The sequence below is a fragment of the Macrobrachium nipponense genome, chromosome 21 (assembly GCF_015104395.2).
Source record: "Macrobrachium nipponense isolate FS-2020 chromosome 21, ASM1510439v2, whole genome shotgun sequence".
NCBI classification, from domain to species: domain Eukaryota; kingdom Metazoa; phylum Arthropoda; class Malacostraca; order Decapoda; family Palaemonidae; genus Macrobrachium; species Macrobrachium nipponense.
In genome coordinates this window covers 18773819-18785940 of record NC_087212.1, presented here as the reverse complement: position 1 = coordinate 18785940, position 12122 = coordinate 18773819, and the positions used below count along the sequence as shown (strand labels likewise).

The 12122-nt window shown below is 40.1% G+C and overlaps 1 protein-coding gene across 6 annotated transcripts in view; it reads right to left on the bottom strand.

The window, feature by feature from the left end:
- LOC135197820 (FHIP family protein GJ17503-like) overlaps positions 1 to 12122 on the bottom strand; it is a 246217-nt gene that overhangs the window by 66203 nt on the left and 167892 nt on the right. For all 6 annotated transcript variants that reach the window (XM_064224955.1, XM_064224954.1, XM_064224959.1 and 3 more), the window contains 2 exons: positions 3647 to 4576; positions 892 to 1030 (listed from right to left, as the gene is read on the bottom strand). In XM_064224955.1, coding sequence (XP_064081025.1) covers positions 892 to 1030; positions 3647 to 4576 — 1069 coding nt within the window. The remainder of the gene's footprint in view (positions 1 to 891; positions 1031 to 3646; positions 4577 to 12122) is intronic.

The window sequence follows — 12122 nt, the reverse complement described above, 5'->3', positions numbered from 1 at the left end:
TTTCCTGAACCAATTGGGGAGCAGAAGGCTGTGCTGCGATTGTGGAGTCAGGTCTAGGCAGATGAGGAGGCACGAGAGAGCAGGGGACAGAGAAGGGGAATTAGATGATGAAACCAGCAACAAAGAAGGAAAGCAAGTGACAGGTCTCATAAACTGTTTCCTCAATATTAAGCCTCTCCTTTTCCTATTATACAAAGGAATTACTATGTAATTTGTTATCACTCTACACTTCATACTTAGTTAAGATTAAATTCCTCACCCCTACAATTGGCAGAAACTGTGTGCCTAACAAACACTTTAAGATACTGGACATATCTAATTCAATAAAAGACAACCTGTTAATGCAGAAAAATTCTGCAAAACCTGACATTTCTGCTTATACTGTCAACTGAAGACACCCTGAAGGAAAAAAATAAAAGTGTCAAAATATCATGAAGAAAGCAGCCAACAGCAACTAGTGAATCACCGATAACCATCCTGCCCTAAAACAAGAACTCTGTTGAGAACCAAAACATTTCAAACACATCTCGTGGATAACAGGTGAACCAGACACTCACCTGGGTCTTTTTACTTTAATGCTAACTACACCTACTGGCACATAGATTCATCTTAACACAAATTAATTTTTTCATACAACTTCATTACTTTTACACAGTTATCCTGACCTGCTATCTGTCACAGCTTGCTCAAGTTGTACAATATGTTATCAAATTTTCTACTTCAGACCTAAGGTTCCCTGTGCCCATGTGCCATCTACTGATAGTAGTATAAGGATTTTTCTACAAATTAACAACCTATTTTAAAAGTAATTGGGCTTGTACAAAAAACAAATTTTGATTTTAATAAATTATACCTTTAAAATAGTTTTAATGACAAAGAACTCCTTTTTACCTATTGTAGGGCGTGACTGAGAAGAATCTGAGAATCCAGGGTTCTTTTCTAGTATTTCAGAAGGAGTAGATTCATGACTTTGCCATGGGTGGCTGTCCAAGTCATTTTCATCACTTCCCACCAGTTCTAAACAATACACCTGCAAGAATATTAATTATCATTAATAGATCACACTTTATAATGCATAAATATACTGACCTAACTCATATAAAGTAGAGCTTACAATATCTGACTATTTAAAAAAGTTTTTCATTATGAAAAAATGTTGAAAAAACTGATCTAAAAGTCTATACATCTTACATTTTTCTTAATAATGAAGTAAAGTTAAGGTCAGCTATATCACTGGTCCCAAAATTTGTATTTGTCATCGTGGGTAAAGAAACTAAATACGTAAAGACATTTTTCGCCATTACATTCAAACTATGCACATAAAAGGATGAAACTTGTATTAAAAAGACTGTACAACAACATTAAAATACTTTAGAACCTCAACAATGAGACAGCTTTTCCCTTCACAGGGTTGAATGTAAAATGAGTTCTCTCCACCCGCTTCAATCGAACAAGCATTCTAAACAAACTTTAATCCTGAACTGCCATGACATATGCACTCAATCCTGTCCCTTTTACATATTTTCCTGAGCCTTATGACAGCTCTTTGTCCTTCCTATTCCACATGGAATACTTTTTTAGCAGAAAGAAATTTCATTCTCTTTTTCAATCCCTTTTTCACTTACTGCAATCACTGAACACTGTCTATGAATACAAGAATTGTATGGGCCCACCGTTTTAAAATTACCACTTTCTTTGGGCCCTGTTTCTGTAGCATAGAGTAGTACATGCCTGGTGCTTGCATTATTAAATCATTGCTCTGTCTTCTAATTGAGATATTTTCTATGTAGCAGTCTTTTTCCATTCACATATACATATATGGATGATGATTTTTGTTCTAACTATCCTCTCAATACGAACCTGTTTCCCCATCCGTAGTGTCCCCAAGGGAAAAGAATGTTCTTTATTTTCTTAGATCTACCCATCTACCACAGGATTTAGTGCTCCTCTCTCTTCCCCATTAACCCTTAAACGCCCGAGCCAGTATTTCCGAAAGTGTTTCCCGTATGCTGGCGGCGTTCGCGAGTGAGCGCCGAAGCGGAATTTTTTTTTTTTTTTTAAATCACAGCACGCTTAGTTTTTAAGATTAAGAGTTCATTTTTGTCTCCTTTTTTTGTCATTACCTGAAGTTTAGTATGCAACCATCAGAAAGGAAAAAAAAATATTATATATAAATATTGGAATATATGACAGCTCAAAAAAATTTTTTCATATATAATTGTATACAAATTGCGCTGAGCAAAATGGTTAAAGCTAATGATTTAATTTTTTTTCGTTGTATTTTACACTAAATTGCATAGATTTTGGTATATAACAAATTGTAAAACGATCAAAGCAACAAGAGAAAATATTATCACAATATGATGCATGAATTTGTAACGCCCGTACGTAAAAAAAAAAAAGTTATTTTAAAAAATTCACCATAAATAGAAATATTGTGCTAGATACTTTCTGTTTGTTGCAAAATGAAGGTAATTGATTGAATAATACTAGACTGTAAGTGTTGTAGCTTACAATTGCAGTTTTCTACCATTTCGGTAGAGTCAGAGTTGACCGATGGTTGAAATTTTGGCACTTAAAGTTATTTATATGAAAATATTTCAAAACTGATAAAAGCTACAATCATGAGTATTTTTTTGTTGTATTCTACATGAAATTGCGCACATTTTCATATATAATACTCCATGTAACGGCTAATTTAAAATGGTGCAAAAATTGTCAAAGTGACGAAATAATTTCTGAGATGTGTCTTTGATACTTTTTAGTGCGATAAGAAAGAAATTCGTGCTTGCGCGCCTGCGTAACGATTGTAAACAAAACATTGCCTTAATCCGTGAGCTCCCAGCATCCCCCAAGGCGCGTGATTCAAAAGTTTTTGCCTGGTAGGCCTATAAGTATTTTTCCACGAATTTTAAAAAAAACTTTTTTTATCGACGTACCATACGTCCAATCGGCACCCGACAAACAATTTATGTCGACGTTTAATACGTCCAATCGGCGTTAAAGGGATAATAAATACTATCCAAAGACAACTGAAGCGAATTAGAATACTCACCTCATAAATTGTGTGTGTTAATCAGAAAAACTTGATGAATTGAGTTGCTTACCATACTAACCCACTTCTATAAGAGTTAAAGGATTTTACTGAAGGCTGGTTGAAAAGCTAATAATACTAATAAAAGCCTAATAGGGCAGTACAATAAAACTCACTAATCAAAAGCATGGTATCCAATCAGTTGGTACTCCATTTCGGAGAAGGCCTATTCACAGCAAAAGCAGCCAACTGTGGTTTACACAAAATAGGCCATTTAAAAAAAATTAACGGCAAAAGTGTTTCTTTAAGCATAAATAAGTGAAATTTCAGCTGTATTTGAAGAGAGATATATGGCAACCATTCAATTAACAACTATTATTGGGAGCTGGGGCCATTAAATGAACTACCATTCAATCTCACACACACTAAAAACCAGCACACTACTTGAGAAGATTCACTCATTCCTAGTCATTAAAACAATGCTTAACAAGGTTACAACATGCCAAGGAGACTCAAGGCAAGCATTAAGAAAAGGAAAACTATGTGCTAATACCTTAGACATTTACAAGGATTATCAACAGGTAAAATCACCCTTAATAAATAGGCTCTTACTTGATTATGTGCTTCCGATGAGCTAACATCATATATTTTAAATGCAGTAAAAGCTTGCTCAATTTCGCACATAGTCTCTTCCAATTCACATAACTCAGTTGGTGTCTGGGATCTCTGCAAAGTATCAATGAATTCTTTATATTCCTCAGAGGTATTTACTGAAGTACTTCTCCTTCTCGACTCTGGTTCTCCTGGTGATCCCCGCAGAGAACCTCCATCAAGACTGACTGATACCTGACGGGCTGCTTGATTTCGAGGGGACCCCTGAGCACTGTGGACTGGAGAATTATCCCTAGAAGCTTTGATGTTGAAACTTTCATACCCACTACTTTCCCCTAACGAGTCTAAATTCTCTTCTTCGCCAGCTACCCTTTCAACTCCTCTAACACTATGATGATGTGGTGGATGAGGCAACCTTACTGGTTGATTTTCATGATCACATTCACCATTAACCACAGGATTTGCTTCACTTCTATTAGTTCTTTCCTTTGTTACACAACCCACAGGAAAGCTTGCACTACGAACTTTAGTTTCAGCTTGTGGTATATCTGACGGCTGCATAGCTACTGGATCTGAATAAGCACGAGCTTTAGGATACAACATAGGAGGGTTTACACGTGCTGCATCTAACATTTCTTGGGCCTGACTTGGAGTTGGATAAAGGCCATCATATTTCCAAGTCCAACACGCACATGCTGCAGTACCAGCTTTGATTTTCACCCGTGCTTCTTGAAGGTAATCAGAGTAGGTTGAAGTTTGGTCTGAACATATGTACTCGCTATCTGAAGAGCATGATGATGCATTAGAGAGAGATCTGTGATGGCGTGGCACTGATAGAGCTGTAGGAGAGGGTTGTGGAGTGGATGTAGTAGATGGAGGTGAAATCGGAGAGGATTCCCTGACAATTTCTGGCTTATGAGAAGTTTCAGCCTGAAAAACAAAATAATATTACGATACTGAAAGTTTCTTAATTGATAAAATGATATTGTTATAATACAATAAAGTTTCATACATACTTACCTGGCAGATATATACGATTAATGGCCCACCCAGCCTCCCCGCAGGAGACAGGTGGAAGAGAGAAAATATGAATAGAAAACGGGAATGGTTCCTAATCCTGCCACCCAGGGCAGGACGGTAGATCACCTGACCTACCTGCAGCGTGTGCCGCGAAATTTGAATTTCTGTCGGGGACGACGGAGTCTTAGCTATGTATATATCTGCCAGGTAAGTATGTATGAAACTTTATTGTATTATAACAATATCATTTTCATACAATCAACTTACCTGTCAGATATATAGTACATAGCTGATTGACACCCTTTGGTGGAGGGTAAGAGACAGCTAACATGGAATAGACAGGTAAACAACATATGTTGTAAGTATAAATAAACCTTGGTTCCTATCTGATAGGTGGTAGACTTCGTGGCTGTTGCCCGGTAGTCTGCATCACCTCAAGACTTTAGCGAGATATGTGATCTATGGCTAAGAGTTCTTGTGGGTCTGCCGATGGGGTATGAACCGCTTACTCGGCAGAGCCTGAAAGGACTTTGTCAATGGGTACTGGACCACTTCTATGACAATACACCTTATGAAGGAGCGCAACACCGATCCCGATCACCTGATCCTAACACGAGGGTTCGCGCTCAAATTGAAAAGAGTTATCCCCACACTCCTTTCAAAAACCCCAATAATTTCACTAAGTTAAATACCTTTAACTCAAAGTTAAGGATCAGTGTCGGCTCCTTATCCCAGTAACGTATCCGCAGAAACGTATAAACCAAAAGAGAAGGATCTCTCGTAGGTTAACTTGACATCCTTTGTGTAATGAGAAGTCAACACAGAGTTGCCTCTACCGTACAACACAGCTAATATGTCTTATATGACATATTGTTATGTAAAAAACAAGAATTTGCAAAAGTGCGCACTTCCTGCGCTTTTAATTCTCAGCTGTTTGAAGGAATCAAGTCACTTATGAAGTGCTTAGGAGATCTCCATGTTTCAAAGAAGACCAGGGCTTTCTTGAAATGGATCTCTCCTGTCTGAAGCCTGAAGCCTGGCAGGAACCTCGCGACTGGCTGGTGCTTTGCTCTTGGTTGGAGCCTAGCGCTTGTCTGCTACCTTTCGCTTGACTGGCGCCTCGCATCTGGTTGACGCCTCGCGCCTAGAGCCTGGCTTGAGCCTGGCTGGCGCCTCGCGCCTGGCTGGCTCCTCGCGCCTGGCTGGCGCCTCGCGTCTGGCTGGCGTTTCGCGCCAGGTTGGCGCTTTGTGCCTGCCTGGAGCTTCGCGGCTGGCTGACACCTCGCTCCTGCCTGGCGCCTCGCGCCTGCCTGGCGCCTCGCGCCTGGTTGGCTCCTCCCCACTTGCCGGAGCTTCGAGCTTGGTTGAGTCTCGAGGATGTCTGGCAATGTCCACATCGGACACTCTTATCTGTCCTATATGTTTGCATCTAGCGCATCTGTGTCAGGTTGTATGCCCGGTCTTTCTCCTCATCAGACAATGACAGTGTTCTTGGGGCTGTCTGCCTCTGGCGTTTTTTACGCCTGTTTTAGCATAAGGCTCCTGGTTGGCGCTACATTGTCCGAAAGTCCTGAACATCCACAATAGTAAATCACAAGACTGGAGAAGGGTGGAAGAAATTCTTCCACTTTGAGCTTTGGCCTCTCCGGCAAGGGGAGGTGATTGTAGTCAGCTACATCCAGTATACGATAGGATATCTAACAGTATGAGAGATAAGAGTCTTCCTCCGAGGAGGATCCTTCTTGAGTACTTCCCTTGCTCACCAGATCTCTTCTTACCTGTTGAAGGGGCTTCTCGTTGCAGAATCTTCCTTATCCTTGTCCGAAGGAAGGGAAGAAGCTTGGAAGTCGAAGGAGACTCCGAGCTGAAATTGGGAGTACTCCTGATTTCTAGCTCTTTATTGTATCCCTCTGAACACCTTCTGGGAAGCATTTCGAGCCGTCATCGCATTCCAAAGACTCTGTAGGCAAACGTTTTAACCATTCTACTGTAGATGAAAACGTAAGTACCCTGCCTGGACAACGAAACCTCTATCTGAAAACATTGAATCAGGAATAGGGGGTTTTAGTTCTTTTTCCAGACATACTATGCTGGCAAGAACCCATTGCCTAATCTCCATAGAATCTGATGCGAGATTCCAATGCTCAAAAAATTCACTTGTCTTCTTGATCGTTTGGGACCAAGAGAAACAAAGAATTCCCTCATAAAAATTTCTCAAAGAAGTTTGATGAGGAGCAGTTCCATCTTGTCGGAACATAGAATCTGTAGCCACAAAAAAGATCCCATTAGAAGTACATGATATCCTACTCTTGTCATATTGAGGTATCATATAAGATCCCGAAGATCTTAATCCCCTGCTATCTCCAATCCCTTTATAGAGACAGAGTATAGCCTTTTACTGCGTTCTTTGATAGCAGATATACAAAGGTGATTCTTCCCTCTGAAAGGGAAGAAAAAACCGCTATGTGGTTCAAAGAGGTATCGGAAGAGGACAGTTTCCTCATTCCCTCTAGCACGATCTGCAGCAATTCTATATCTTGTCCATGACTATTGTCATTTACCTTGAAAAATCCTCTCATCCATGTCCACTTCTGGTCAGTCTGCACGCAGACAGACTCAGAGTGGAGAGGTTGTTAAGGTCCATTTATAATAGATGCTGATAGAATATTCAGACTGTCTTGGAAAAGACTTCCAAAACATGCTGTGAGAAGAACGTGACCTCTGTGAATCCAACCTCTCTAAGGCCAAAATGAGGCATAAAGTATTATCTACTCTTTCTTTGATGCCCTTTATCTTAAATTCTGCAAATAATTTATATTTAGGGGAAAAAAGACTAAAGTTTATTCCCCTTTCTAAAAAAAAAATAAAGATGGCGTATATTACTACCTCTCTTGGTTCGAGGAAAAGGAAGCAGTCTATTGGAAGCCTGTTCGTCTTCTACCTTACTAAGAAATCTATGAAGAAGACTTTCCGCAGGTTCTCACAACTCTTTCCAATAAATGTTAAACATGTTAACAGTTATTATCGTCGATCGAGAAGGTTCTCTTTGTTAACGCGAACAGGAGCGAAAAAAGAGATTCTCGATGCTCTTTGCGATATGAGAGAGTCGTGGAATTGGCCTAAGTGATTAAATGGGTAACGAAATCAGGAACGAATCTTGCCGTTACCGAGCCCGCCTCGCGCCAGGTGTCCGAGAGGCTACTGGACTCTTAGGTTAATAACTCGCTAAAACGAGAAAATCTTGGATGGTGCTCTTGGCTCACTGCGCCAGGCTGGCGCTTCTGGCGCAATTTGTGCCGGGCTGGCGCTTCTGGCGCATTGCACCAGGTTGGCGCTTCTAGCGCTATGTGCCAGGCTGGCGCTTCCTTCTAATTCTTTTTAGGTTATATGCCAGAACACCTGTGCCTTTATGGTACCCGACATCCTTTCACATGTTAATTCCATTCTTAGTAGGAAAAACTATATACGTAGTATAGTCCATTCAGGGAAACAAGTTCTGCCACAAAGAGAATGTTTCCCATCCGACTCATCCATCTTCTTCTGAGCAGGTACTCTTAATAAGCTATGCTTTCGTAAGCCTGAGAGCATTATATAATATAATGTTCTGCTGCGATAGAATCCTTTAATAATGTTACCAACGGTAAACAGCATTGAAAGGTTGTACTATCTCTCTTATTGAAAGCTTCATAGCAAAAGGCATACAATATTTTATTTATGTTAGCTTAACTATCCCTCAAATCCGAGGTTAAGACCGCGATTGTAGGGGAGAGATACGATAGTTATTCCATCCCACAGGAGAGAGAGATAACCCGACCGCTCATGACTGAACCCGACCTTACATGGCACTGGCGTTGGTCTCAGGCTCTCAGCGAAAGCAGTCTCCGTTAGCCGTCTGGCCTTACTCTTCCATAGTTGCCAGCTACTCCATTTAAGGGGACCACCTCCACCCCATAGGGTAGGGAGAATTTTTTTTCCTGCTATCCACTCCATTTTTTTACAGCATATATAAACCATTATGAAAAGGTTCCCCAGTAAGTTTCAGCCTGATCTGATTATTAGTTTTTTTCAAATTAATATCTCCTTTCAGAAACCAAAAATTTTTGGCCTTTTTTAAAACCCTAAGGCTCTCTTAATTTTTAACCAATTTTCAAAATAAACACATCAATTTAAAGCTGAAAGTATACTCTATAGAAAACATTATACAGAATTGTAAAAAAATACCTTTTTCTTTTTGCATTTTGACCTAATACTTACACCAAATTTTGAAAAAAAAAAATTTCACAAAAGTTGAACAAAAACATAAGCTCAAACTGAATATTCAAAAAATTTCAAAAATGTATATAATGATAATTATGCACGAAAGTTTATCTACAAAATCATTTGGACAGGGCCCCCAAAATTTTTTGAAATTGAGTAAAAAATTGGCAAAGTTTTCAAGGAACGGGATTTAAATGGACCTTTTTAGCCGAAAAACAAAGTTTCGAGAAAAACGCATTTGAAAGTTACCATGTACTATATTTATTCACCTAAACCCCAATAAAACTGGCACCCATTCTTCTTTGGACCTTTGTTTCTTCATGTACCATTTTCATTGTCTCTGACAGTAATTTACGTTGTTTCTGATGCTTTCTACGAGGCATGGTTACAGTTTATAATAAACAATACCACAAAGAATTACGTAAAATTACAAAAAAATCAAGAGCACTAAGTTATGTATGCTTCGCCTTTCAATTCTTGTGGGCAACTGAATCTGTCTGCGGGATTCTTCAGCAGCTTCAGCTCTTCTAAGCATTGCCATATCCATCGGGAAATGCTTTATTCATAGACAATGTAATATAGCACTGTAAGAAAATGTTATATTGAATAAATGAGTATGATATTTGACTTTTTTACGTAAACAAAATGAACATTTTGCGGCATATAATACCTGTAGAAAATCGCAATTTTAGGCCTTTTGGAATACTAATTCAGCTATAATTCTTTTGTGTCTGGCAAGCCAAGTAATAAGCACTGTAAGAAAAAAGTTTATATTTGAATAAATGAGTATTCCTATTTGACTTTTTTACGTAAATAGACCATTTGGCTCTATACATATCCTGTAGGAAAAATTCATTTTTAGGCCTTTTGTAATTACTAATTCAGCTATAATCTTTGTGTCTGGCAAGCCAGTACCCTTAGCAACACAAATAGCCAGCACCACAATAGCAAAAAAAAAAAAAAAAAAGAAAAAATGGTTTTTGCCGACCCCAAACCCTCCCTATCTGGCCCCCCGACCGGGAGGTGGTCCCCTTAATAAAGGAATCTTATAAAATTATTATTGAACTTCAGGAAGTTCTTATTAAAGCATATTTAAGCGAAACAAGACTTCGATAAATCTAGAAGCTAAGTAGGTGTTGTCTTAACAATCTCTTTAAGCGTAGTCCTTCCTAGGAAAGTCGTAGAAGGATACTGGTAATTGAGTTGCACAGCAAAGAAGTAACTACGGTATGTGTTTATGATTTGACCGTATCGTATTCTCATCCAGCAGATACTCTACTACCTTCTACTATCTTCGTTCTTTTCGTTAATAGAACGATAGAAAGAGTATATATATATCCTTAAGGAAGGAAGTTAATCCAGGAACTCTTTAAATCTTAGTGATTTCCTCATAAATCGCGGAAGAGACAGAATTCCTGTTCATCACTAGGGTTTACGGAGGAAGTAGATATTTCCTATCCGCCATCATACCCAAACCTCGATGAGATTCTTATTAAGAAAAACTCCCAAAGCTCTTGCCTCCTCAAAACGAGGGAAGAGCATGGATGAAGGAGAGAGTCCACATTGAGAGGAACTGCCTAACACAGGAGTCTTCTGAATAATAAAAATGGGTTCTCTTAGTATCAGAATCCTCCTGACAAAAGCAACGGCCGCCTGTGCGACATCTTGCACATTTGCCAGGGGAAAGTTGCTCAAGTTAAAAAACTCAAAGAGGAGTCTCGCAACTGACCTCTCTCTCAAATGAAGATTTTGGAATATTCTGACGCCTGGCGTCTGGATCCTTGCGCCTAGCGCCTGGCGTCTGGATAGTTCAGCGCGCCTGGAATGTTCCGCTCGCTAGAAAGGAGACTCGCTCCTGGAACGTTCCACTTGCGTGGAAGGTCCCGTGCGCCCTGATAGTTCCGAGCGCCTCTAGTCTTCTTATACGAGCCTCTTGCCAGTAAACGTTCAATGGAAGCATCCTTCTGATTGCCACTCTACTATAAGGCTCCTCAGTCTAGCCGTCTGTTTTCTCTTTGAAGGCGCCTTGCGCCAAGAAAAAAGTTCTGGAATGCGGCTCGCGCTCAGTTGCTGGAACGCGGCTCGCGTTTATCTGTATGAACGAGGCTCGCGATAATCTGTTGGAACGCGGCTCGCACTAGTCTGTTGGAACGCGGCTCGCTGCTGGCTGTTGGAACGTGGCTCGCGCTAGCTTGCTGGCTGGCTCTCAGCCTCTCGCTCAGTGTTCTCTTAGTTTTCAGAGAACGAGCCAGATCGTCCGAACTCCAAACATGTACATTCTTCGTCTTTTCGGATGTAAGATGAAGAAACGGAAGAAGAGAAGCACTTTTTAAAGGATGCCTTTCCAATGGCTATCCCTGGCAGTCTGGGACGTTTTTTACAGATCCTGCCGAGGGAACGCCGATCGTGGTGGGGATTCTCCATAACCTCCGTAAGGCTTTCGACTTTCCTTCGCCTCTGAGCTTGTGAGCTTGGAAGAGGTCTAGGCCTGAGAGCGAGACAGAGCTGATCGGACGCACCCTCTACTAATTAGGACGCCTTTCCAATGGTGAACTTGGCAGTCTGGGACGTTCTACAGATCCTGCCGAGGGGACGCCTGATCGGTGGGGATTCTCTATAACCTCCGTAAGGCTTTCGACTTTCCTTCTCCTCTGGGTATGTGAGCTTGGAAGAGGTCTAGGCCTGGGAGCGAAACAGAGCCGATCAGAACGCACCCTCCACTGCACTGTGAACACTAAAATCACTTCTTACCTTTCAATAGCTCGTATTTTGAGCTACATTCCTTTGTCTTCAAATTGCAATATGAATTTGAAGATTCTGTGAAGTAAGAAGGAGATGAGGATACAACACTACTAGTATTGTTAATGCTCTAACTGCTCGTTAGTACGAGAGCTATAAAAACTTCTAAAGGGAGGATAACTAATTCTATTCCTGACTTCCTCAAGAAGGAAGTTAGCTCAATCAATTCTAACATTTACTACACGTTATTATGAATAAATATTAAAATTTTCCTTCTTGCAAACTATGTGAGTGTCTACTGAAAAGTTCGGTAGTTACACGTAAACAATTCTTCGAAATTTTCGAAGCCAAAGTTATTAAAACAAATTAATATGCGTATGCCAAACCAAAGATCCAGTACTTCCCTGCAAAAGATAGCCCAGAAGATCGATTGCGATGAAATCCAAAAATCAAGTCAGGA